The sequence below is a fragment of the Phocoena sinus genome, chromosome 19 (genome assembly GCF_008692025.1).
Source record: "Phocoena sinus isolate mPhoSin1 chromosome 19, mPhoSin1.pri, whole genome shotgun sequence".
Taxonomy (NCBI): Eukaryota; Metazoa; Chordata; class Mammalia; order Artiodactyla; family Phocoenidae; genus Phocoena; species Phocoena sinus.
In genome coordinates, this window is record NC_045781.1 from 6,953,885 (window position 1) to 6,980,721 (window position 26,837).

At 54.7% G+C, this 26,837-nt stretch overlaps 1 protein-coding gene across 2 annotated transcripts; it reads right to left on the reverse strand.

Moving 5' to 3' along the window:
- Positions 1-3,105: 3,105 nt before the first annotated feature.
- KASH5 (KASH domain containing 5) lies at positions 3,106-26,002 on the reverse strand. Of its 2 annotated transcripts, none has more exons than XM_032613635.1 (20): positions 25,869-26,002; positions 23,595-23,732; positions 20,388-20,492; positions 19,775-19,961; positions 19,236-19,300; positions 17,975-18,041; positions 17,551-17,712; positions 17,187-17,304; positions 16,799-16,849; positions 11,772-11,849; positions 11,450-11,506; positions 11,143-11,202; positions 10,086-10,150; positions 9,835-9,922; positions 9,408-9,530; positions 7,452-7,510; positions 5,608-5,653; positions 3,828-3,892; positions 3,625-3,744; positions 3,106-3,518 (listed from the first exon to the last, which is right to left on the reverse strand). In XM_032613635.1, the coding sequence occupies exons 2-20, from the start codon at positions 23,635-23,637 to the stop codon at positions 3,359-3,361; spliced, it is 1,719 nt and encodes a 572-aa protein (XP_032469526.1). In that variant the 5' UTR covers positions 23,638-23,732; positions 25,869-26,002; the 3' UTR covers positions 3,106-3,358. The 2 variants fall into 2 exon arrangements, with proteins under 2 accessions (XP_032469526.1, XP_032469527.1); XM_032613636.1 differs by lacking the exon at positions 25,869-26,002 and adding an exon at positions 25,024-25,090.
- Positions 26,003-26,837: the final 835 nt, after the last annotated feature.

Sequence of the window (26,837 nt, forward strand, 5' to 3'; positions counted from 1 at the left end):
TCTTTTTCCGCTCTCGCATCACTTCCCGACTTCTCTTTGGGCGCAGTGGAAAGTTGGGGGGGGGCGGCGATGGGGGGACTCTGGAGATGCATCTGCCATTCAAAACCGGGTTCCCCTAAACCTACTTGTGTGGTATTGGGAACGGCTTCTAACCTTCCAGCCTCCTTTCCCTCATTATTTTGAGGATTAAACCATATACACCATTAGAAGACTTAAGTACGCCCTTCTGGAAGCAAAACACATTAGAAAAGGGTTTCCAGGAATTCCCTGGTGATGCAGTGGTTAGGACTCGGCGCTTTCACTCCTGGGGCGAGTTCAATCCCTGGTCAGGGAACTAAGATCCCGAAAGCCACGGGGCCGCAGCCCCCCAAAATAAAATAAAAAATAGAGAAGGGTTTCTGCCTCTCTTGCAGCAGGCTGCAGCAGTTTCTTCAGGGTTTTCTAACTGCACGCCTCCCGGGAGACCATTGGGGCACCTGGTCGGGGCGGGAGGAGAGGAGAAAGGAGAAAGGCATTAGGCTCCTGGAGGCACGGGACGGAGGCGGGGAAACACCTGGCCCACCGGTGAAGGAAGTAAGGAAGCAGCCAATCAGAATCAATCAATCTCTCTCTCTCTCTCTCTCTCTCTCTCTCTCTCTCTCTCTCTCTGCTCGGCCAGCCCTTCCGCCCCGCCCCTCAGTGGTGACCATGGCAACTCACTCCCTTAACTGGACTGCGAGGTTTCTGAACCTAGCTCCCGTGGCGCAGCTCGCACGGACTGCGCTCTGATTGGCCTAGAGAAGAGAGCGGAGCTGGGCGAGTCGACGCGAGGAAAGGGGGCGGGGCTAGCGCTTGGTGATTGGCAAGCTCTCCCGTAATTTGCATTTCCGAGAGGCGGACCGCGCCCTAATTGGCCGTTAGGCTGTGGGGTGTGGCCTGCTTCCCTGTTATTCAGGAATACTGAACAATGAATAACTGTATTTATTCCTTACAACTATCTGGAGTTGGCCAAATTTTACAAAGAAACATGGCTCTGAAAGTTGTCAGCGCTAGTGAAGGATAATTGGAACCCAAACCTGTGCAACTTCAGAAGTCTAGACCATTCCACTACTCTCATGGAGAAATAGAATTAAAATGTTATGAGCAGTTACTATATGCTGGGCACTCTTCCACATACCATTGTATTGGCTCTTTCAGCCTCACAACCCTGTGAGAAGCCTCATCCTCTGTTTGCTGAAGGGCCTGGTAACTCCGTCTTGGCCTGTGCTCTTCCTGTACTTCCTCCCCACGTCTTTATTTTTTTTTTAAAATTAATTAGGCTGCGCAGGGTCTTATTTGCGAGAATCTTCGTTGCAGCATGCGGGATCTAGTTTCCTGACCAGGGATCGAAACTGGTTCCCCTGCGTTGGGAGTGGGGAGTCTTAACCACGGGACCACCAGGGAAGTCCATCCTCCCAGATTGCTTGTCTAGCATTTGAGGTTTTTCACAAAATGGTGCCCCAAACCCCTTCCCTTCTCACTCTACTCCCTTCTCCTCAGGAAATTTCAGCAATCCCCACGTTTCAATCACCATCACAGCTAATAACATCCAGACCCCCATTTCTAGACTGAAAGCTCAGTGCTCAGGGCTCCAGCCACTTCTTGGAACCCAGACACTCACTCCTCCCCACATGAGCTCAGAGTGTCCCCCACAAGCCCACCCCTTCTCATGGGTTCCCTATGTTGGGAATGGCTCCACTCTCTACCAGTCACTGGGTCAGATGCAGGTGCAGTCCTTGCCCCTTCCCTCTTCATCCTCCTTCATAGCCTGTCAGTCCTGGCTCTGTCCTTCCTGCTCTGCCTCTTTCTGCCCTGCCCTTTTTTCCATCCATGCACCCAGCCCAGCTCAGGCCTCATGCTCTCTCACCTGGACCATGGCCCCAAGCCTTCTCCCCACCTCCTGCCTCCAGCCTCACTCCATTATTATTCATCCTCTGTACAGGCTCAGAAGGTCTCTTTCCCACCCAGAGTTGATTCTGCCCCTTCCCTGATCACAGCACTTTCTTGGGCACTTGGCAGTAGAGTTCAAGCTGGTGTTCAAAACCCTTAATGGGCTCTTGTCTGCCTATCTTTTTTCTCACAATTCTAAAGCCTCAACTCCTTCCCTGGCTTTTTTTTTTTTTTTAAATCCAAGCAACATGGTGCTGCCTATGGCTTTCTACACACAGAGGTGATTTCCAACCACCTGGTCTTCACACACTTTTTTCCCTCTGCCTGGGACACCCTCCCCCGCCTCTGTTTACTATAACCAACCTTACCCATCTTCCAAGACTAAATGCAGACGTCACCTATTTGGGAAGAAATCTCTAACCTCCCAGGCTGGGTTAGGTGCTTTTCCTGAGCTCTCACAGAGCCTGTAGCTACCTCTATCACTGTCCTGCCTGGCTCAAAGCTCTCCCAAGGAAGCCTCTACAGTGCTGAAAGTGTTCTATATCTTGACCTGGGTTTTGGTTTCATGGATGTTTACATGTGCAGTAATTTATCCAGCTGATACTTGATTTGTCCATTTATCATTGTATGTAAGTTATAACTCAATTACAAAGTAAATAACCAAAAACAAGTAATTAAATGTCCCCCAAACTCCCATCATCCTCAGGAGAAAAATCAATGCTCCTCGGCCTGGCATTGGAGGGTCTATTTTTCTGTCTTCTAAGGTCTAGCCATGGCAAATAGATGATCACTAAGTGTTTGCTGAATGAACAAATGGCACACCCTTTCCTGCTGGCCGTTGGTGACATCTGTGTGTGTGCTTGGCCCACATCTTGTTCTCCCTCTTTCTGCCAAGAGAGATGCTTGCTCTCCGAGTTGCCCTTGCAGCTAGGGGTGGTCATGCCAAACAGTTCTGGCCGACGAGACAGAGTCTGCTGCTGGCTCTGGGAAGGCTATTGCTTTTCTTTATAAAAAGGGAGAGATGTGTCCCCTTCTCCCTGCAGATATGATGTATGAAGCTACAACACCCGCCACCTCCTGAGCACAGGGGAAGGGCCAAGAGAGTCACAGAGAATCACAGCAAGCTGGTCCCGGTGCTATGGAGACTGAGCTGTGGGTCCACAACTGCCCTCCTCCAGACTTGTTTTGTGAGGGAAATATAACCCCTAGTGCTTAATCCATTATTGGTTGTGTTTTGCTATTGTTAAGAAATGTAGTTGTCAACGTTAAAAAAACAAGAGACTTCACATAAAAACCCAATACAGGGCTGTGGACCCTGGAGCACTGTATCTAGGGTCCCGGCAGTGGCATAATCCCAAATCACAGTGGCACACCCACGGGATTAACAGTAAAAAGAGCCCCAGTTAAATCACTGAACTAGACGCCGCTCTGAGGCGGCGGGATGCGTGCCTTACACTGGAGGCGGCTGGAGGTAGCAGAGCTGGAGGTGGGGCCAGGTGGGGGGCGGGGACTGGCCCAGCAGCCGGACCGAGAGCAGCAGCAGCAGTAGCAGTAGCAGCAGCAGCAGCAGGCCCAGGACTGGCGCCAGGATCAGCGGGTGCCGAGTGACTCTGTGGGGAGGCAGCACAGTGCTTGGGGGGCCCAGGGGAGCCCATGGTATCCCGGCAGTGCCCTGTCTGACCATCACCCTCCTTCTGGAGACGCCTTGGGGTGCACCTGAGCTGCTGGGGGTGCAGGGGGCGCAGGCAGAGGTGGCCCCAGACTGGCCTCCTGACTGGGACCAGCTCCTTCACCACCGGCACCAGGGCTTGCTGTAGCTCTGGCTCTGAGGGCCTGCTGGGGGGAAAGGAAGGCAGGGCGATGGTGCTGGACTTTTTCTCTGCCCCCAAGTCCACCCCCAGGCCCTTGGGTCCCTCTACCTCTCAGGAGGGCTTCCTGGGATGTCTCCAGGGTGTGAGTCTCCCAGAGGGATGGGGAGATCCACCTGGAAGGACAAAGGAGACAAACTTGAGACACTGGGTCCTGGATTGGGAGCGGTGCTAGGTTCAGCCCGCTGGACAGAAGCGACCACATGGAAGGGGGTGGGACACAGTGGTTCAGTGCGTGAGCCTCATGGAGACACACTGCTGCGTTGAGCTCCCAGCTCTGCCAGTTTCCTGCTATGTGTCCCTTGGCACGTCCCCCCATCTCTCCAGGCCCCACTTTCTCCATGTGCTGGATGGGGATGATGATGGCACCCACTTCACAGGGCTGAAGTGGAGAATGAATGAGTGAATGTGGGCAAAACCCAAAAAATCAGGAGGCGGGCTCAGAACAGTGCCTGGCAGACAGTGAGCGTGCAATAACTGCGTGAGCTACTCAACATTATTATTTCCATCTTCCATCTGATTCTGGAAGTATACAGGCTCCCTGAGGGCAGAGACCCCATATTCTTGAGGAGCCCAGCCCTGGGCTGGGCCTAGTCCACCGTGGATACTGTTTTTTTTTTTTGCAGTATGTGGGCCTCTCACTGTTGTGGCCTCTCCCGTTGCGGAGCACAGGCTCCGGACGCGCAGGCTCAGCGGCCATGGCTCACGGGCCCAGCCGCTCCGCGGCATGTGGGATCCTCCCAGACCGGGGCACGAACCCGTGTCCCCTGTATCGGCAGGCGGACCCTCAACCACTGCACCACCAGGGAAGCCCCCATGTATACTCTTTGGGTCCATCTTCCTGCCCTGTGCCAGGCCCAGCAGGCGCTTTAAGATTAAAGCCCCAAATACTCCTGGCTCACTTTCCCACCTCATCCCCCGTGTCTTTCTGAAAGGGCATCCCCTCTGCAGATCTCAGGCTTTCCCACCCATGCCTTTGCTCTGTGGATGATGATATGGTAATAACAATAAAATAATAAATAAAGAGTTCCAGGAACACCAACCCCAGCCACTATCTTCACCACTGTCGCCTCCTGTGTGTCTGCTCTGTGCCAGGCACTTTACTACCTGATCCTTAACACTTATCCTCACCCTGAGAGCTGGGTAAAGATTGCTGTCACACTAGCTGCGAGGAAACTGAGGTGAGGCCCCAGTCTCCATGGAAGGGAGCGTGGTGTGGTGGGAAAGAAGTGGGCTTGGGGTCAGGCTGCTCAGAGAGACCATGTTGGACAGTGTGGACCCTGAAGGGTCCCAGGTGCCCGGAACGGAGGCTGGCACACCTTCGGGGCTCGCGGTTCTTCTCTGAGGACTGCAGGCTTCTGACCTCGCCAATTTCCTTCCCTCTCTTCCCTTGCCTAAGAATCAGGATTGTCACCTGCCACTTTGAGAAGCAAAGGAGCTGCTGTGGGTGGTACCGGGCAGGGCAGCTGTGATAGGTGCGGTGCCCCAAAGGAGTTCTGGGGCTGGCCGGGGAGGGCCCGGCCCTTCCTGAGTGTGGGCGCTTGTGCCTGTGCATTTTTGCAACCCGGGGGTGTAGCCACGTCTGTGGTGTAGCGGCTGCAGCCCTGTATGTGTGCTTGGGTGGTCCCCTGGGAACATTCTGGCCGCCCACTGGCCTGCAGCCTCCCTCTACAGCACCGTCTCCTCTCATTAGCTGCAGCGAGGGCATCGTTATCTCTTGGCCAAACTATTTTTCTGTCTGCTTGGGGGTGTGGGCAGGGGCTGGGGAGGAGCTGTGACTACAGCAGCCTCATCTGAGGGCCTGCAGTGGATGGTGCTGGGGACTGCGTACCATGACCGGGATCTCTGCTTCCTCTTCTTCCTCTCTCCTGGGTAACCTGGGGTGACAAGAAAGTCGCTGCAAGCATCTGTCTCCCCTGCCTGGTTCCCATTCGCCCGCTGTGTGGCAGAACCTTTAAAGGAGGGCTCTTAACATGGATGGGCACCGTGGAGACACCTGGAGGATATCCTGGAGTTTGCCAACAAGCAAACTGTTGCGAGTAGGTCTCAGCATCTGTATTTTTTCAAGGGAATTTTCACCAAATTCTCCAGAGTATGTGACTCCTACAGGGTCAGGGGCCTCTCCACCTCATTGGCTTTCTCAGCTGCTACTTTCCCAGCTGATCCCCCAGTTGATCAGAGGCTTCTGGTTCTCTCACACCCAAAACACCAGAGACTCAGATCTCTCCGGGACCCCACCCCCTGGCCCAGCTTCCTGCCTCGTGGGTTGGGCCATTTTCAGTCAGTCTCGGTCTTACTGGGTCTTGAGAACTGGGACTCCAGCTCAGACTTCCTTGACTCCAGAACCCAACTGTGTGGGCCCTGCCCCCATCCCAAATCATTTCTCTTAAGTGTGCAAGCTCCAGCCTCTGCGCCTCCTATGGTCACAGCTGTCTGAGCCCCTGAAATGCCTCTCTGGGCACTCAGGCCTCAAGCTGGCCAGCCCTGACGTCCCTTGGAGACCCAGAGGTCCACAACACCTGCCAACCACCTTCGCTGGGGATCAGGGATCCAGCCTTCCAGCCTTAGCTACCAGCTTCAGGCCCAACACCCTCAGGATACAGCTGTTTCCTCAACTCCCATCCAATCCAGGCTCGTGGGCCCCAGCCTCTGCCCCAGTCAGACACACAGCTGTCTGGTCCTCTGGGACTTCTATTCGGGGACCCCCAGCCCCTCTCTCAAGGTCCAAGCTCTCGCCCCTGGTCATGTCTAGGGGTCACAGGATTCACCACTTCCCTCACTCCCAGCTTCCCAATCTGTGGATCATACTGCCCCTGCCCACTGCACCCTGCTCGGATGTCCAGCCCCTACGCCAGCCCTTGTCTACGCCGCTGCTCAGCCCCCTCTTCCATTCCCTGGTGACGCAGGGGGAGGTCACAGCTCCAGGGCCCCCATCCTGCCCAATCTCAGCTTTCCCAGACAAGTCCAATTAGAGGCCGCGGCAGGCAGCCTCATTAGTTGCCACAGCCGGGAGCCTGCGAGAGGGGAGGGGGGACAGAGAGGCACCGCAGGAAGGCAGCGGCCCCATGGAGGAGGGTGGGCCCAGACATCTAGTGCTTTCTCTATCCTCCGAGGCTGCACATGAGCCTCGTAACAGTCGGTAACAATCACAGGGCAGGGGCTCACTCCACCCCATCACAAAGTAACCGAGCTGGGATCTGAACCCAGGCTGTCTGATTCCAGAGCCCCTGATGATCTCCCAACTGTCTGACTGCTCTCCTGAGGCACAGTCTTGGTCTCATTCATCCCACGGTTCCCTGGAGGCCTTGGGAGAGGTGTGTTCAGTGACAGTGACTTAGTGACTGAGCTGTCCCATCTGCCTGACAACTGTCTTCTTGTCTAAGGGCCTCCTATACGAATACCACTCCTAACGGACCCCAAGCAGGGCCTCCTCCAAAAGTATTTCCCCCCAGGTGGGGTTGGGTGCTGGATGTCCTTCTGGAACCATCAGGGTCTGAGGGCAGGGCTGGGTCTCACTCATCCTGGTCTGCAGGCCCAGGGTGGCCTCAGCATGAACGAACGAGGGAATGAGTGATGCACTCCCTCAGGGCTTTTCCAGGCCTTGTACTCTAGCCATCTGAGAGTTGGCGTCAGCTAGAGGCAGAGGGATGGCTCAGGGAGGACCAATCTTCTTACCACATTGATCGCTCCTTCCTTCCTTCATGAGGGTATGCAGGCTCTCCCTGGGAGTTTCTCTGTGGGAAAGAAAAGCTTAGGTCTCCCAGGCTGCAACACCTGCCAAGAATTCACCACCTGCTTCTAAGACCTGCCCTCCTCTTGGGCCCCCTCCATTTTCTCTGGAGACATCCATCCTTGCCTGTGGTCTCAACCACCAACTCGACACTTTTCTAAATACATCCCTGAGCTCCAGCCTTGTGCACCCACCGCCCCTGAGAAGCACCCCCCTATCCCTCAGGGTGCTTACCTCAGAGGGTTGCAAGCTAAGTTCAGCATCTTTCTGTCTACTCCCTTTCCGGAATCCAGCGCCCTCAACCCCGCTGTCAGCAGGTCGGCAGCTCTGTCTCCCTGCCCCAGTTCTCTCTGCCTGTCCCTTTTTCTCTATCCTAAGGCCCTGGTCTGGCTCAACCTTCACCCTCTACCTCTGGATCACTTTCCCAGCCTCCTCCCTGGCCTCCCAGGCTCTCAGCCTCCAGTCAGTCCCCATGTGGCCCCAGAGGGGTCTTTCCAAATCCAGAGGTGACCTGCCCCTCCCTACCCTCAGCCTTCCTGTGGCTTGATGGAGAAAAGCACAACCTCTCAGCTTCATTGACAGGGAATTCCTTTCATTATCCAGCCAGACCTCATCTCTCATTAGTCACCCCCACTGCCCTCTGCTCCACAAACATGTTACGTGGTTTCACGCTCTCACATCCTTGCATTTACTGTTCCCACTGCCTGGAAGACCTCTCCTTTATCACACCACTTAACTTCTCTCTTTCTTTCTTCAAAATAAACTCGTATCAGTTTCCCTGTGATATCTCCTTCAGTCGCCTACCCAACATGGAAACTCTCTTCTCGAGGCTCCCACAGGGCCCGCCGCCCACGTCTAGCACATGGATCATCCTGCATTGGGATGGCCTGATTGCATGATCTCTACCAGGCCTTGAGCGCTGGAGGATCCAGGCCCTGAATGACTCCGCTCTGTATCCCCAGGAGCCAGCGCAGGCAGCACCTGGAGGCCCGGGTCAGCCTTCCCCTCCAGAAGGCAGCGGACCACTCTCAGCAGAAGCTCGCTCTAATGTACACTTCCCCTGAGCAGCGCGGCTCCGCCCCCCACAAGCTGTGTGATCGCCCTCTGAGCCTCAGTTTCCCATGAGTAACAGCATGAGGGATGAGGGTGCCTAAACCTCGCAGAGGCAGTGGGAGAGGTCAGTGAGGAATCCCACAGGAGCGCTGGTGTCAAAGAGAAACAGAAGCTTCTCTCAACTCAGGGAAAAAGTGAACAGAGAAACGAGTTTGTCTTTTAAGGATGATGAACAGCTTTGAAGCAGTATAATTTTCAAGAGAATACAGCGTTGTTTAGCAATATTTCCTTAAAAAAAAGGAATTCTTCTGGCACTAACAGCTTAAAATCTCACTTTTCAGCTGTGAACACTGAAGATGAGCTGTCTTCGTTGTTTCAAACAACGTTTGAAATATTGTTCAGGTAATTACGGAAGTCATAAAACAATGGCTATTGTTGAATTCAAGATTACATAGAGGGCTTGTTAAGTTTTTCTTAAAGGTGACATATTCAAAAGGTAAATGCTTACTGTACCTTTATGGTGTCAAGAAGAACAATTCACTTACTCCCTTCCCACTGTAGTCCCATTTTAAATAAGGTGATTCCTGACAGTGTATTTGAAATAAGGACAACAACCACTAGCATGCAATTTGTGTGTTTGCTTTTTTCACTTTTGTCTTCCACACCAGCAGGCCAGTCTCTAGAGGGTAGGGGTGGTGTCCTGTCTGGCTGGGGGCTCCTTGGCCAGCACCCAGCAGGCCCTCAGTCAACATCTGTCTATGAGATGGGGAACAGCGAAGGCACGTGGTGTCCCAGGCCCCTCTCCCGGCCCCTGGATCCGGTGGTCTCAGAGTCCCTCCTGTGCTCACCTGCCCCCCAGTTGGGGCTTCAGGTGGAAACTCAGCTTCCTCATTGGTCTCACTGATGATCTCCTCCCACTGCCACACGCCACACAAAGGGTTGGAGAGATCGGCGGCTGCCACTTCTTGTTTCTGGGAGAGAAGAAGTTGTTTCTGAGGCCAGGGAGAGTCAGATTAAGGCAGAAGACAGGTCAGAGGTGGGATGGAGATAGGCTGAGGCGTGAGGATGGGAGGTGGAAAGAAGGTGGTGTGAGAGGTTGGGCTGGGGAGTCGGTGGGGGCAGCACCCGGCAGTGGTTTGGTGCTCAGACCAAGGACTGGGTTAGGGATGAAGTTAAGGACTGAGATGGTCCTGGGGGAACTGGGGTGGTGTGAGAGGGCTGGGTCAGAGTTGCCGCTGGCGGTGGGTTAGGGTGTTCTGGGGGTGTCAGGCCCACCTGCCGAATGGCCTGGATCTCCACACCCAGCGATGGTCGTGGCAGCTTGGTCCAGTCCACTCTCCTCACCTGAGCCCCTTCGGGTAGCCTGGCCACACAGTCAGGACGGGGAAAGCTGCCTCCATGCCTGTCCACCACCTGTCCGTCAGCCTATGCTGGGGTTGCTGCCCTGCCCACCTTGGGGCTGGAGGCCAGGGGTCCCTGTCCTGGGGCTCCCCTCCTGCCTCCTCCACCCCTGCCATTCCACTCACTCATCCAACCCCTCATGTGTCTGACTCAGCTGCTCCTCCAGGTGTGAAATTTCCAGCCTCAGTTCCTGCAAAGGAAGAAGTGGGGGACCCCTGGGTCTCCATTTTTCCCTACCCCCCATGCCTAGGCTCCTCTTCCAAGGTCAGTTCCACTCCTGTGACTTCTTTGGGCTCCTCCAGACACATATTGCCAAGGGAGAAGGGGAAGAAACAGTGACAGAAACTTAGGAAGCCAAAGAGAGGCAAAGAGCAACAGGAACCCAGAAGGTAACCTATCAGTCAGGAAAATTAAGAAAAGGAAGGCAGAGATAGAAACACATGGAAAAACGAGAGACACAGAAACAGATTCACAGAGAGGCAAGAGACACGTGGGGTGCAAGAGACTCTGAAGACAAGGTATATAGAGAGGAGTCGCCTCAGGAGACAGAGGGACTAGACCCAGAGAGAGGCCGAGACAAGAATCTAAACAAGCCCGGCAGAGATACAGAAATAGGAGGAGGGGAGATGTGGTGAGAAGTCACCCACAGAGAATGAAAGTGGATGGGAGGGATTTCCCTGGTGGTATAGTGGTTAAGAATCTGCCTTCCAACGCAGGGGACATGGGTTCGATCCCTCGTTGGGGAACTAAGATCCCACCTGCCGCGCGGCAACTAAGTCTGCACGCCACAGCTACTGAGCCTGCGCGCTCTGGAGCCCGCACACCACAACTAGGGAGAAGCCTGCGTGCCACAAATAGAGAAGCCCGTGCGCCACAACAGAGACCCCGTGTGCTGCAACTAAGACCCAACATAGCCAAATAAATAAATAAATAAATAAATATTAAAAAAAAAAAAAGGAATGTGGATAGGAGATGGAGATAGAGAGAGAGAAAGGAAGGAACAGAGGAAAAGTGAAAAGGCAGAGAGAGACAGAGAGGGAGACAGACACACAGTCAAACAGTAGCGATGGGAGAAACAAGACGTGGAGACTTGGAAAAAGATCAACAGAGACAGAAGGAGGCAGCAAATCCCAGAGATGGCAAAAGAGAAGTGGGGAGAGTGGGGCCAGGCCAGTGGGTTACCTGGATTGTAGTTTTGTACTCCTCCAAGGTCTTGGCCAGACTCTCCGCGTGGCGAGTGCGCTGGGAAAGCCCAAAGCTGACTGAGACTGGGCCCAGCCCTCCAAAGACGCTGAGGCTGGGTGTTGGGGGGACAGGCGGGGTGGGCTTGGGGGAAGAGTTAGGGCCTGAGGGAGAGCACCAGTTTCCTGGGAACCACTCTGATCTCTCCTGGCTAATTATCCAAGGATTACAGCCAAGCAGGACTTCCCTTTGCAGACTCGGGGCAGGAGACACACAGAAGGCAAATGTTTTCCCCCAGCCCCCTCACCTCGGAGAGGATGGCGTCTCGCTGGCAAATGAGGCGTTCACACTCGTAGAGCTGCCGCTGCCAAGGAAGGAGCCCGTCCATCTCTCTGGCCTGCCCTCCCTGGCCTGCCCACTCTCCCGAGCCCCTCTCCTCAACCTCCCTCCATGTCTCTGGACATCAGCTACACCGAGGGGGGTTTCAGTTGAGTTGCCCACTGGCCCTGGGAACCTGGTGGCTTGACTGAAGTCCCTGATCTCACCAGACCACAGGGGCTGAAACTGGTGATTGTAAAAATGGCCTCGGGGTGGTAGGAAGTTGTCAAGGTGCTAGGGACGGGTGGCACCTTCAAAGCATCTTTCTCCGTGGCCAGCTCCTCACTCCTCCTTTTCACTCCATCCCGCTCGGCCAGCAGCTTCTCGTTCTGAAAGAAGGGACCCTGGTCACATTCACTTCAGCAAATGGCCATGTTAATATTCATAGCTGACATCTGCTGAGCACTTGATGTGCCTCGGGCCTCATGCTCAGCACTGTCTATCTTTTAGCCCATTTAATCCTTCCAACCATCCTATGGGATCTCAGCTTTGATTTGCCGATGAAAAATCAAAATAGAGCTGCAAAAATGGAGATAAGATAGGATGCACGGGGTGGCTGTGAGGATTAAATGAGTTAATTATTATTGCTAATAGTTACTGAACACCTCGCCAGTGTTAGCTTATTTCTTATGCCCTATTTTAAAGATAAAGATGGGAATTCCCTGGCAGTCCATGGTGAAGTCTCCACACTCTCACTGCTGAGGGCCTGGGTTCAATCCCTGGTTGGGGAGCTAAGATTCCACAAGCTGAGGGGCACAGCCCCCCCAAAAAATACCAGTATGATGAACCCCCATTATCCATCACCCAATTTCAATAATCATATACATTCTCCCCGTTTATTTCTTCTATGTTTTTCAAATGTTTTTGTTTTGTTTTGTTTAACCAGAGTATTTTAAAGTAAACCCCAGGCATCATATTATTTCACCTGTAACTACTCCAGCATTTGTATTTTCTACTTGAGGACTTTTCCTCTAGTAAAACCACAATACGATGATCACTCTTAACAAAATTATTCATAATTCCTTAATATCATTGGACACCCAGTGCTCTTTTTTGGTTTCGGTTGTCTCACAAATGTCTTTTCACGTTTAGCTTCTTTGAATGAGGATCCAAACAAGGTCCACCATGGCTTTTGGTTGGAACCTCCCATTTCTCTTCATCTGACAGTGATCCCCAGCCTCCCCAGTCCTGGCACTTTTTCAGGTCCTTCATTTGTAGAAGAAACCAGGTCATTTGTCCTGTAGAATTGGTGCGTTTGGATTTGCTTTACTGTGTTCTTGTTCCCTGTGCAGGACGTTTACCATGCTCCTCCCCCCTCATTATTTCCTATAAACTGATGTGTAGGTCCAGGGCCTTGTCCAGACACCTGTTTAATTTTTGGAAGGAAGATTTCATGGATACTGCTATATGCGTTATACTGTGCCTTTCAGGAAGAATGTAAAGTCTGGCTGTCCCAATTATTAATTTTTACACTGTCATCATCCCCACTTTTACAGAAGAAATTAAGGATTGGCGTGGCTAACAAACTTGGCCAAGGTCACGTGGAGAGTAAGTGGACTCAAACCCAAATCTGATTCCACATCCTGCACTTTTGTTGTTGTTGTTGTTTTTGTTTTGCGGTACGCGGGCCTCTCACTGTTGTGGCCTCTCCCGTTGCGGAGCACAGGCTCCGGACGCGCAGGCTCAGCGGCCATGGCTCAGGGGCCCAGCCGCTCCGCGGCATGTGGGATCTTCCCGGACCAGGGCAAGAACCTGCGTCCCCTGCATTGGCAGGCGGACTCGCAACAACTGCGCCACCAGAGAAGCCCGAATCCTGCACTTTTAACTCCCAGACTCCTCTGAGCCAGATGCAGCCCTGGATGAGAATGGGGAACGAGCTTCGTCCCTCATCTCAAGTTGCTCATCACTGGAGGTGGAGACCGACACAGAAGCAGATGATAATACATGAGGTGGGCCTAGGGCCCTGGGCCTTGTGGGAGCCCAGGCTTTGCAAGGAGGACGTACTGGGTCTGAGTCCTCAAGGGTAAAGAGAGTTATCTGCGAAAACAAGGGGGCTGGGAGAGGGCAGCCCACGCCAGCCACAAAATGGGATTTGAGAATAAAACAGACCAAATTCCAGTCTAGAGCTTCCAGGCACCAAAAACCTAGCAAGTTGCGCTGAGTTTTGACATGAGGCAGTCACTGGGGAAAGCATTTCGGGAGCATGGAGGCAGTCGACTTACCCTTGGCCACATCCCTCCTCCTGGCGCCCCTAGGGATACCAAGGTCAGCCCCCCCCCCACTCCAGCCTGGCTCAGCTCCAAGTCCTCCATCAGCCGCCTTCTCCCCCTCTCAGGCTCAGCGGGCCTGGGCTGCCAGGTGAAGGGCAGAGGAAGGATGGGCCAGGAATGCTGTGTCAACATCTGTCCACCTGGTTGGGATTTACAGGCTGGATCCTGGGCCACTCGGCAGGGAACCTGGTTACTCAGCCGCTCCTGCCTTCTTCTGCAGTAACCTGAGTCCTGCTCTGTACGTTCTGGTAGGAAAGCTGAGTGTCCCTTACTCCAGCATTATTGTACTGTAACTTGAGAACTTGATCTATAGATGGTCTGTAGGCAGCTGCTGAGAAGGGAAAGGTGGGGGAAGGGAACCAAGAATAGCTTGTTTATCAAGCGCCTAGGATGTCCCAGGCGCTGCTCAAGGCACTTGACCTGGCACAGGCCTTCTGGGCCAGGAGGAGGCAGAGACTGCCGGCTGCCATTCACCCTGCTTATTCCCTCTCCTACTTTCCTTGGGGGTCCACTATCCACGCGGGCAGGTGGGTCCCAGCCGCAGCTCTGGAGGTGAATCAAGATGGAAATCTCAGCAGATTCAGGACAGATACCCGGCTGGTTAGCTAACCCAGCAGCCATTCTCACCCCCTCTCACTTGTTTGCCTCCCACTCCAGAGGCTGAGGAAGGTCAGATATTATCCCAGCCTCTCGTCATGAAATCCAGTGAGCTGTGAGAGGAGTCTGCTGGTGTGGGGGTGGAGTGGAGGTGCTCCTGGAAAAATGTTTCCTTCTTATGAAGAGAGAGAGCCATGAGAGGAGCATTTGTCCCTCTTTGTCCTGCTTTGAGTGAGAACGCGAGGTCTGGAGCTGTTGCAGCCATCTGTGATCCTGAGGCCATGGGCAGACAAACAAGTCAAAAAGCTGCCAAACCAGCCCAGAACCTTCAAAACCTCTTGTTAAGTTAATTAGCGTCCTTCAGACTGAAGCCACCGGTTCTTCAGTGCTTTCTTCTTCCAAGCTGAAAGTATCCCAGACCTATCGGTGGCTGTGTTATCCATGCCAGGGAGTGGTCTGGCTATAATCATTTGATGTCACTTTAGCCAATGAGATATGAGAGGGAGGTCCTGTCATGGGGCTTCAGGGAAAGTTTCTTCTTGTTCTTAAAAAGAGATATTTTGGGGGAGGGGGTGGGATGAATTGGGAGATTGGGATTGACATATATACACTAATATGTATAAAATAGATAACCAATGAGAACCTGCTGTATAGCACAGGGAACTCTACGGCACTTTGCTGTACGGTAGAAACCAACACAACGTTGTAAAACAACTATACCCCCAATAAAAGAGATGTTCTAGAAGAAACAGTCACATCCTGTCTGCACCCCATGCTTCACACCATGGCAGCCATCCTGCAGCGAGATTCCCATTGTCCCGACAGAGGGAATTTTCATGGAAGAGCCAGGGAATGATGGTGGAAAATTTTTTGGTTTACGTGTAAAAGCCATAATACAGACATAGGACAGAGATTTGGGAGGATCAGGCAGAATGAGTATTACTGCCTGGACTGGGCAGAGATCCTCAGCGCTGGAGGAGGAGCTCAGGAAGAGTCAAAGAAGAGAACAACAGAGTGAAAATGGGCCCTGAGGCCAGTCCCAAGCCCCAGGTTAGACGGCTGGACAGGATGGATGCAGTTGAACCACAGAACCTCTGGAACATCTGGGAATCTGAGAGAGGTGTTTCCCAGCTCAGTCTGTGAAGCAGCAAGGTGTGTGAAAAACAGAACAGAGATGGCTGTGTGAGGAGCTAAGGCACAGAAGGCCCAGTGAGGCCCCTATAGACACAAAGTCACAGGAAAGCAGCTAAACCTCCTCTGTGCCCCTAAAAGGGTGTGGAGGAACCCCAGTGGCATTTGTGGGTTATGGGGTTCCGACGAGGGCTACCACCAGCAGATGCAGTGAGGACAGTACATCCAGAGACCAGAAGGCAATGTCAGCCCCCCAGTGGATGCCAGCGTGCAGTGGTGACTAAGGCTAAGGACCAGATGGGACAACGAACATCAGTCTGTGACCAGCAGAGAGAACAGACATTGACTGAGGAGCACTGAGATGCTGCATGGATCTCCAGCAACTTAGATGCCACCTTCCGTGCGGGCTTTATTTCCACCTAAAAGGAGTAGGTGGACCCAGAATTAACTAAGACGATGTTTTCTGTCTCAGAATGGGGCTTGAATCAGCCCTGAGGTTGGACTGGGCCTTTCATGCTATGTGTTAGGCTCTGGGCTAAAAGTGGCCATTTAATCCCCACAACAATCCTGACGAACAGATATCCTTCTCTCCTGCTCTTAGAGAATAAAACTATGGCTCGGAAAGGGCATGTCACATGCCTAAAGGCTGTCTGTTGTGTAAGTGGCAGAGATGGGATTTGTTTTTTTTTTTGGCCATGCGGTGCGGCATGCAGGATCTTAGTTCCCCAGCCAGGGATCGAACCCGTGTCCCCTGCAGTGGAAGCTCAGAGTCCTAACCACTGGACTGCCAGGGGATTCCCAGAGACGGGATTTGAATCAGGGCTGACTTTAAGGCCTGTGCTCTTTCCACCATAAAAAATATGAACAACACTAGCTATCTTCTAGTGAGCTCTTTCCATGTGTCCTGCCTTGTACCTAGCACCCTCTTGTTTAAATCTCACACAATCCAACCAGGGAGATTCCATTATTTTTCCCTTTCTCGCAGTTGAGGGCACTGAGGCACAGAGAAGGGCAGACTGGCCCATGCTTACGTAGGCAGCCTCAACGTAACGGGGAGTCCGCCCCATGCCCCACCCTCTTACCGACTGTGGCAGTCCTCACATGCAGACATGTGACCTTCAGGGACTTCACACATTGGGACTGGGCTTCTGAGGTCTCCCTCACCAGACTGAAGGGTGTTTGTTGCAGGCGGCTGGGGGTGTTTGGGGCAGCAGTGGGTAGGGCAGGGAGATCCTGAGGACTGGGGAAGGGGTAGGGGTGGGCACTGGGCCTCAGCTCACCTCCTCCTGCAGACTCTCTATCTCAGCCACCAGCTGCTGCTGCTCCTTTTCCTGACCGAGCCCAGAGAGAGAACAAAGCCTTCTTTTCAGGCCTCCTTGCCCCCAGATTGCCCTTTTTCCACCCCTGGGCACACAGCTTGGGCCTGGGTCACTGAAGAGCAGGGCCGGGGGAATGCGTCTGGGGAGCCCTGCTGACTGCTGCTGTCCCCTTTGTTATGAGAGGGATGGCAAGTAGATCTGGATCCAAAGTCTAGGGAGCAGGGCCTGGACTGAGGGAGGAAGCCCGGGAGACCTCTGCCCTTTCCCACTCCATAGTCAGTCTCTGTTGCTCAGACTCCAAGATAGTAGGAAGAAGAGTGCACCTTTGTGCCCCTTGCCAGAAACCCACCGTCTGCCGGGCTTGGGCCAGAAGGTCGTGATTCTGTTCCTCCAGGCTCTTGGCCAGAGTCTTCAGGTCCTCCAGTTCCTCATCCACGGCCTTGGCAAACTGCAGAGCCTGTTGGGTACTGAGTGGGGGCGGGGGCAGGTGGGCCACATGGGAGAGAGGAAGACAGAGATCACAGATGTAGATCCACTCAGAGCAACAGAGAAATCCCAGACAGAGACCCAGAGAAAAAAGGAGGGAAAGAGACTGAGTGTGGGGGACAGAAACCCAGTTTCTACCTAAAATACTAAGAAAGTGGCAGTGAGCCTGTGCCTGTGGGCAGGTGGGACACGGGGGTGTGCAGGAGGGTGGGCGGGGCCGGGCCCACCTGCGGAGCTGCTTGCGCAAAGCCAAAATTTCCTCCCCGAGGTGCAGGGAACCCTCCTCGGCTGTCTCCACACTGCGCTGCAGTTTGGCGTTCTCCCCCGCCAGCCGGCGGTTGCTGAGCTCCAAGTCCTCCAGGCTGCTCAGCAGGTCAGCTGTGGCGGGCCTGGGGACAGGGAAGGTCCAGGGTCACTGCCCACAGCCCTGGCCTCCTTTCCCCAGGTCGGGGTAGGTGTTGGTGTCGGGGAGATGCGGCTCTTCTAGAGAAAGAGAAATAGGAGACTGCCCCACTCTCCCTGCGCTATTAGCACAGCCTGTGTCCCTCACCCACTTCCCGAAGGACCCCAAGCCCTAGGCCAGGCCCTGGGCCCTAGGCAGGCTGGAGGGCATGGGCAGGGGGAGGGCAGGGAGGGGCTGAGGATAGGTACAACTCAGGTCTGGGGTCTTCGCCTCCGAAGCTCTCCAGGTTGGCTGGATCCTCAGCTTCTGAGCATCCTGGAGGGAGACAGACAGAGGGTGGTGGGCTCCCAGGTGGCCTGAGATGTTGGATTGCTCCAGGATTCCGGCCTTGGTCTGTCTTCCTTTGGCCTCCATCCTCAGATTCACTCTGGGTGATCCCATCTGCTCCTGGGGCTGCAATTATACACACCATCCAGAAAGCCTCTTGCTCATGGGTACCTTGAGCTCAGATCGGATCTCCCCATAGCCTCCAACCACCCCACATTCATCATGCCCAACACTGGGCAGCACCTCAACTGCTCCAAACTTGTCTGTCCTCCCAGTTCTCCCACTCACCCACCCAGCCCCTGGGCTGTCCTGGCTCCCTCACTCCTCCTGCCTCAGGCCTTACCTTCTCCCCCTGGATCCTCACCACAGCCTCCTCCCTGGACTCCTGGCCTCCAGCCTCTCCTCACCGGGAGCTGACCTGCCCCTTCCCTGCTCACAGCCCGGTTGGAGGAGGTCCCAGAGAATAACAAGAAAGCTATATTTTTTGACTTTTGTTTTGTTTTTATAAGCCTGGAGAAATAGAACATGAACACTTTTATGGAGCACCTCCTGTGTGTGAAGACTTTGGGGTAGAATGGTGAGCAAACCAGCCAACCAAACAGCAGGGCAGGTAATGAGTCAGATAATCAGATTTCTGCAGGGGAGGACTGCAGGTCTGTGCTGAGGGAACTGGACAGAAAGGGACCTTAGTCTAAAGGGACCTTAGCCTGCAGCATCCCAGGCCTTCCCCACCAGGGCTTCCCTATCAGGTGTGAAGGATTAGAGAAGACACGGAAAGTTTAGGCTGAGAAACAGCCTGAGCTGAGGCCAGGCCGGAGCGGGGCAGTGCCAGCAACAAGACCAGAGGGACTTTGAATGCAGGGACTAGAGTACAGGGAGGGGCCGGCTTGATGATGGTGATGGAGATGATGATGAGAGGTAGGAGGGACCTCTGTAACAGGGCTGGTGTTAGGAGGGGTTGGAAAGAACCCTGTGAGGAAAAAAACAAATAAACCCCAAAGCTCAGGGCAGCTGGGAGGCAGTCATGTCATGGAGGCACCTAGAAAGCCAAACTTGCAGCTCCAGGTTAGAGCATAAGTCTCTGGAGTCCTGCCGCATCCCCTGCTCTGCCCCTGGGTGGGAAGTTCCCCACACTGTCTGACCCTGGGCCTGCCTGCTTCATTCTATATATAACAATCTCACCAGATGGCAGTTGCTGGGAGGTCAGGGTTCCCTCAAAGGCGGTCTCCTCTTCCAGCTCTAATCCCCTGTATCAAAGGGATGAGGCTTAGAGCTCCCTGCAACAACCCGCCCACTCCTGACCAGCCACTGGCAGGGGGATTGCGGGTGGTGGGAGGGGACAGGTCAGGTGAGAGTGAGCACCGTGGGGAGGAAGGTGAGGCCAGATGGCAAGCGCCCGGGGCCAGATGGAAAAGCAGGAGGGGCAAGAACTGGGTTTGGAGGAGGGATGGGGACAGGCCTCTGTCAGCCCCTTAACAATCACCCTTCTCCTCCTTCTAGCCCATTTTATTTCTGCCCCCAGACTCCCTCTGCCTCCCCATTTCAGGCACTTTGTCCTCAGAACCTCCCCCGCCAACCCCATCTCTACTTTTCTCTCCTCCTCAGCTTCCTTCCAACTACAGCAGGTCGCTGTGCCCAAAGGGTGCTGGCTGCAGTAAGCAGGTATGAGGTTAGATCTTAGGAAGGGTTTCCTGGGGGAGGGGGGAGGTGCGGGGACCCACCCATCCAGCTGACAGGCAGCAATCCAGTCCCGCATGATGACCAGGAAGGTGTCCAAGTCCACAGTGGCCTGAGGGCCCTCGCCATTGGGGTCCAGGCTGCAGGCCAGTGTTTGGAGGCGTGCATCCTGGGGACCCCGTCCCGTCACAGCCTCCAGGTAGGCTAGTACATGGGTCACAGCCACAGTGCCTGGGGATAAAGCAGGCTGTGAGGGAGTCTGGGGCAGGTGAGGGGTGGGGGATGGGGACAGGCAATGGTTTTGAAGTGGGACCACTGGCTGGGCTGGTGGCTCCCCAGCACCATGGCCCTTGGGCAATGGGGCCCAGTCATCCCCACCTCAGAAGGTGGACTGAAGAGGACCAGCTGTGCCCCACCAGGTCCACAGTGGCTGCCCCTCCTCCCTCTCCCAGGCCCCAAAGCCCCACCCTCCTCTGTTATCGTTCCCCAAGTTTCCTCCCTTCACTGTCCTTGTCCTGAAAGGCCTCCATCCCCTTATCCATTTCCTTCCGGAAGCTTCCCACAATCATCCACTTCACCCTAGCCCATCCCTCTCGCTATGGCTCCCCAGTTCCCAGCCGCCCATCTCCATCCCTCATAATTCCTTGATTCGCTGACCTGTCCTCTGGGGGTCACAAGCTTCAAACGTGGAGTTGAGTATTTGTTCCTCTAAGCTGAGCGGTGGCCCCAGGCTCCCCTCCTCTGGCTGGTCCAAGAGGTACACTGAGGAGACAAGAGTGCCAGCCAACCTATGAGAAGGGGGGACGATGAAGAGCAAAGAGGGGTGACCCCAGGTCCTGGCTCCTGCAGAGGGGAAGGAATTCATTTCAAGCTGCCTGGAGTTTGGGCTGGTGGGGGACCGCAGGAAGCTTTGGGTGGCAGCCGCAATGTGAGGGTCTTTGAGTCATCTCCCCCATCCCCTGACCTGGGAATGTGGGCCCCATCTTTCAGGCCAGGAAGTGCCCCTGCTGTTGAATCCTTTGTGTTCAATGGGCTCAGGAGCCCAGATACTGAACAAATACTCTGAGTACAGCCTTTCCTCCTCTCTTCCCCTGCTTCCCAGGCTCGGCTCAGAGGGGGCTAAGGGTGGAGGAGGGCAAAGAAGAGAGGATTCTGGGAGAAGCCGAGGGTGAAGGTGGGCCCAGGAGCCAGGAACAATCCAATATCGCGCGGGCAGCCTGGATCGATCCCTCCCGGCAGCATCTCCGGTCTCCCAGCCTGCCTCGGGGCTGGGTCTCTCTCCTTCCCACATCCCTGATCGTCAGTGCCCACGGTCTGGGGCCTGAAACAAAGGGGGATGGGGCAATCCAGGCAGGGTGGGTGGGTGGGGAGCAGTTAGGAGCTCAGAGTCCAGCTTCATGACTGTGGTCAAGTCTTTTCTCCTTTTGGAGCCTCAGTTTCCCCACCGGTAAAATGGGTGGATAGAGTGATCTCCCCTCCCCAGGGATGGGAGGGCTAGGTCTATGTATTTGAAGAGCACCCCCTCTCCCCTGCCTCTGCACAATGTGAATATCCTGGGGTCTGTTTGTCCACTGCTGTATCCACACATAACAGGCACTCAACAAATGCTCCAAGATATAGAAGGAGCCTATATATTCTCTACCCCAGGACCCACTGGGCCAGCCCAGCCTCTTTCCCAGGGCTGGAAGTGACCTATGAGGCTCCCTGCCCTGACCCTGGACAGCTGGGTATAGCAGAGGGCCAAGCACAGGCTGCAAGGTCTGACAGACTCAGGGGGCAATCTGGGCAAGGGACTCAGGCTCTTGGAGCCTCAGTTTCTTCCTCCGGAAAATGGGTGGGGTGGTGGTTACTTCGCTCCTGGAGAAGAGATGAGATAAAATCTGGAAAGGTCCTGGCAGAGGGCCTGGCACATGGTGGAAGCTCAATAATAAAACTGAACATTTATTCAGCCTTTAATAGGAGCCAGGCCCCTTCTGAGCATCTTACACGAACCATGGTGGCTGCTATTATTAGCCCCACTTTAAAGATAAGGATACTTAGAGACGGGCAACTTAGAAACTTGCCCAAGGTCACATGTTCAACATATGAGTGCCCTTTCTCATCCCTCTGATTCTTCAAGGGTTCTTTGTAGTGAGCTAAAATTTGTCCCCTTGGGTTTGAACTCATGCTTCTAGGGAAGGGGAGCGGGAATGTACAGTTAGGGGAGACACCTCCTCTCACTGTGCCCCCATGTTATGGAGGAGGACCCTGAGGCCCAGTGAGGTCACCCAGGACTGGCTGGCTCCAGATGTTGTGGGATCTGAGGATCTGCATGTATCTACAGTGAAGATGTGACACTCTGCCTCCCGGGGCCCCTCAGGAAGATGTCACTCTGCTTCTCTCCTGTCTTCTTTCCTTCATTTCCTTCCTCAATGTCTCTACCTCTGTCTCTGTCCTGTCCCTTTTCTAGTTTTTTCTCTCTGGCTCTTTCTCCCCATCCTCCTCCCCATCTCTCTGTCCCCTGAGTCCTGCCTGCCTGTCTCCATGTCCACCGCTCCCATTTTCTTCCCTGTCTCTGTGCTTCTTTCCCCACAACTCAGCGACTCTCCGTTCCCTGAGCCTTCTCTCTCCCTCCTCCGCTGTCTTGTCTCTCTCCCCCCCTGCCTTCCTCGGCCTCCATCCCTTCTGGGTGTGTTCCTCCCTTTCCTTCGGGAGCCTCCCAAAGCTGGCTCAGCCCTTGGCCATGGGTTCCTCGGTGGCCGCACGCCCTCTGCTGGTGCAGACGAAGTTTAGATGTTGGTCCCTCGGTCAGCCTGCCCTCACTTCCCGAACCCCGGTGTCTGCCTCCTACCTTCTTATCTGGAGAGCCTCCTGAGGCCAGAGTCCAGGCCTGCTAGGAGCCTCTAAGAAAGGAGTCTTGCCTCTCCTCTAGGATGGGAGTCTCCCTCGGGCTCTCTCACTTAATAGATGAGTTTCAGGAAGGGCAACCCAGCATCTTCCGCCCGAAGCCGTTTTCACACCCATTTGGTCTGCATCCATCCAATTATTCAAGGACTTAGCAACTGGGTTCCTATTACATGTCAGGCATTGCTCCAGTGCAGCGTGACCAACAGGGCAGCCGCTGGCCACAGTGGTTCTTGAGGCCTGAACTGTGGTGAGTGTAAACTGAGGTGCTCTGTTAGTGTAAAGTACACACCAGATTTTGAAGACTTAGTATGAGAAAAAGAGAATGACTCAACACATTTTTATATTGTTGTATGCTGAAAGGATACTGTTTTGGATATATGGGGTTAAATAAAATCTATTATTGCCATTCATTTTGTCTGTTTTTTTTTCTTTCAATGTGGCTACTGACAAAATTTTAAATTACATATATGGCTCGCACATTGACCAGCGCAGCTCTAGGGACTGGGAATACCAGAGTGAATAAAACCGAGGCTGCCCTGTGGAGCTCATGTTCTAGTGGGGGAGACAGAGTCTAAACAGACAGACAAATAGATGTCAGTGCTATGAAGAGAAGTAAAGCAGGAAAGGGGAGAGAGTGCGACAGGGCAGCTGCTTTACAGAAAGCAGAGATCTGAATGAAGTGAGGGTAGCCTGTGGGTCACTGGAGAGGGTGCTCCAGGCAGGGGGCACAGCGCATGCAGAGGCTTCTACTCTCGCAGTCTGGCCTCCCCAGAGCAAATGAAATAAGCTGTCCAGGCAGGTGGGCACACAGCAGGCACTTCATCAAGGATCCCTCCCTACCGCCCACCCTGCCTTGAGGTGGAGGCTCAGCCACCCCAGGCCACCTCTCCCAAGTCCCCGAGTCACAGCCTGGTGTCCCATCCATCCACTCCTCCCTCTTCATCCTCCCACGGGACAAACAGGGACGCAGCCACTTACCTTCGGCAGCAGGGCCACCCGCCTGGCTCTCTGGCAGGTCCATGGGCCACCCCCGCTGCTCTGCAGCTGCTGGCGAAGCTAACAGCTCCCCCACATCACTGGGAGGGACCGAAAAGGGACCAGCTTCTTCAAGAGATCCTGGAAGGACAAACAGGGGAATGACCTCAGACCAGCCACCCGTGGATGGAGACCTGCCTTGCCCCACCTGTGCGCCAGGCCGCTCTGGATTCTCAGAACCAGTTTGCCTACCCCTGCCTGGACCAGTGCAGCTCCCACTCAGACCTGTTTTATGGACTGGAGGTGTGAGCTGGGAAAATGGGGGGCCCAAGCAGTGGGCGGCAGAGATCAAAGGGGGTAGGGTCACTCCTTCCTGCCATCCCTCCTCCTCGCAGTTTGTCAAGTTCCCCAGCCCTGTCCCTCCTGCCCAGTGACTCTCCCCTGACCCCTCCTCTCCTTCCCTATGGCCCCACGTCAGGCCTCAGCCTCTCCCCCTGGGCCCTTGACCCAGCCTCCTGACTCCAGTCTCCCGCCCCAACCCATCCTCACAGGGCCCCAGAGCTACCCGCCCCTCCCCTGCTCAATGTCTTTCCACAGCGCCCAAGCACCCCGTGGACAAAGCCTAGACCTTGGACTTGATATCGAAGGCCCTTCATGGCCTGATCCCACCTGTCTCCCTGACCCCAAATCCCACTTGCTGCTCCAGCAACTCTGAACTGTGTGCTGTTCCCCAAACTGAGCCAGTTCTTCCCACCTCCAGGTCTCTGCCTGGGACATCCTCTTCACTGGCCCTTCCTGTCTCAGCTCCCATGTCCCCTCCTCTAGAAAACGTTTCCGAAAGAGGGGCTGTCCCTGGGTTCTCACACCACCCTGGGCTACTGACATTCTTGCCCTATCAGCTTGTATTTGGAACTGCTGGCTTCGCCTGTGAGTTTGATCCCCACCTCTCTCCTGCTCCCAGCCCTCCCATGGCTCCCTAGTGCCCTCAGGACTAAGTCCAGCCCCTCAGGCTGGTTCGGCACAGAGTTGTCCCTGAAACTCCTGGCTTCCTCTTGTCACTTTGCTCTCCACTGGCCGACCTCCAGGTCCCTCACGGCCCATATAGAGACTCAGCATCTTCCCACGGTCCTCCCAGGCCCAGACTCACAGCTCCTCTGGGGAGCCTTCCTTGAGTGCCTAGAGCAGTTAGGGGACTCCCTCCCTTGTGCCCTGACAGTGCCCTGTCCTGCTTCCATCATACCCAGGTTGACCATACGACTTACTGTCCCAACTCCAGGACTCTTTCAAGAGTGAAAGGGGAGCTACGAATAATGACAACAGACAATGGTGCCCATATGAGGCTGAACTGGGCACACTGGGGCACATGGTCAACATACGGTCACCTGGGGCCTGTCTGTCCTCACCCCACCCACTCAGCCCCCCCTTTCCTCACCAAGTACTCCCCACGCCCTGCTCTCCCTGGTGCCAGACGGGAGTCCACAGCTATGGAGTGCACACTTCCTGGTGGCTTTTAGAAGGTCCTAGAAAAAGGGGTCTTTCAAGAGAGACCCTTCCAGAGTGTGGACCAGGCTGGGGGGTGCAGAAGGGGGGTGACGGCTGTGGGCCCTGAGTGGGGAAGGGTCCCTGCGAGCGAGGGTGCTGACAGGCCCTGGGAGCCTCTGACAGGGCTTGGGGGACACACTCCTGGTGAGGGACCGAGGGAGGCTCTGGTGGACCTCAGGGGTCTTTGATGGGGAGATTCTAGCAGGAGGAGGACCCAAGCAAGCATTGTGGGGATTTCAAGGGGGTCTCTGACTGGATTTCTGGGGAGTCTCCGGATTTCGGGGGAGGGCGTCTCTAACAGGATTTTGGAGGGGAATCTGACAGGATTTTTGGTTTCTGGGGACCTCTGGCAGGACTTGGGGGGAGGGTTCTGATAGGAGTTGGGAGGAGCGAAACAGGGTTTGGGGGGGTGTCTCTGACAGGCTCTGAGGGAGAAGTCTGACAGAATTTCTAGAAGATTCTGACAGGATTTCAGGGGTCATCTACAAGATTTCCTGGGGGGTTCCTTTCAGTATTTCTGAGGGGATCTGGTCAGGATTTCAAAAAGACTTTTAACAAGCCTTGGAAGGCCCTGATATTGGGGACTCTCCCCTAGGATTTGGGGGCTCTGCCAGGATTTCAGGAGGGGTTCTGACTCGGCTGGTCCGGGGAACCTCGACACGGCCAGGGCGCAGCTGAGGCCACGTCCCAGTCTAGGGACACAGCTGAGGGCCACGAACGACAAACAAACGGCACCTGGGTCGTTGAGGAGAGGCGCGTGCGTTGCGCCCGCCCGGAAAAGCAAAGGCGGCGGGGTGGGATCGAGAGCGCGCGCGGCGTCTCAGAGCTCCTCCCCCGACGCAGGCGCACACGGGGGCCAGGCGTGCGCGGGTGTAGTCGGTTACCTGTAAGGCCGCGCATGCGTAGGGCTGCCGGGGCGCTCGACCAGGCTCGTGAAGCGGGCGCATGCGTATTGGCCGAGCGGGCGAAGGGTGAAGGGACTACAGCTGCCGGGAGAGGGCGGCGGGGGCTGCGTCACCTGCGATGGAATCTACGCCCTCAAGCTTAGGTGAAATGGGCTCAAGCAAGGGAGCGTTAGTCTGAGGGACCCCTGGTCCATCCCCGACGTCTTATCAGTCAGCAAGCCGTCCCCCTTTTGCCCTCTGTTCCGTGCCAGGTTGCCGGTCACCGTCACAATGATGCCCTGCCCTGTCCTGCCTCACCACTCCCGTGCCTTTTTGTGGCTCCAGTCACCATGTATTAATAGGTCCCCGAAGGATTCTTTCCCAAACCGTTTTATTCATTCCTTTTAGGAGAGAGTGGAGGAAAAATAGCCTCAGCTTTTCTGGCTAGAGCGAGGAAAAGAATTATATCCCAAATTGACTCCTAAGGAGGGGCATTAGGAGTAAAAGGTGTCCCACGCATTCGGCCTCTTTGCTAGCCTAGACACAGAAAAGGAATCATTTTGCATTCTTCCGTTCATCCCATCCTTATTCATTCAAGTGTTACTTCCTCAGAGAGGCTTTCCTCTGACACACTGCCTGTAATTCAGACCCCCCCATCTCTCTACTTACTCTTTTTTATTGGTCCTCGTGGCACGTCTCGCCACGTGACATATTCTATATTTGTGTACTGTCTTTGTCACCCCTCACTGGAATGTGAGCTCTGAGCCAGCAGGATACTGTTTGGGGACTAGAACATGGCTGGCCCAGTGTGGGCGCTCAA

Bases quoted from the DNA above. Each gene is read 5' to 3' on its own strand.
- KASH5 (XM_032613635.1), bottom strand. From the start codon at position 23,637: ATGGACCTGCCAGAGAGCCAGGCGGGTGGCCCTGCTGCCGAAG. The intron at 16,850-17,186 runs GTGGGTTTCTGG...GGGCTCGGTCAG, and splicing joins TGGCCCAAGCCCGGCAGACG to GAAAAGGAGCAGCAGCAGCT. The intron at 10,151-11,142 runs GTAACCCACTGG...CTTCCTTTGCAG, and splicing joins AGTACAAAACTACAATCCAG to GAACTGAGGCTGGAAATTTC.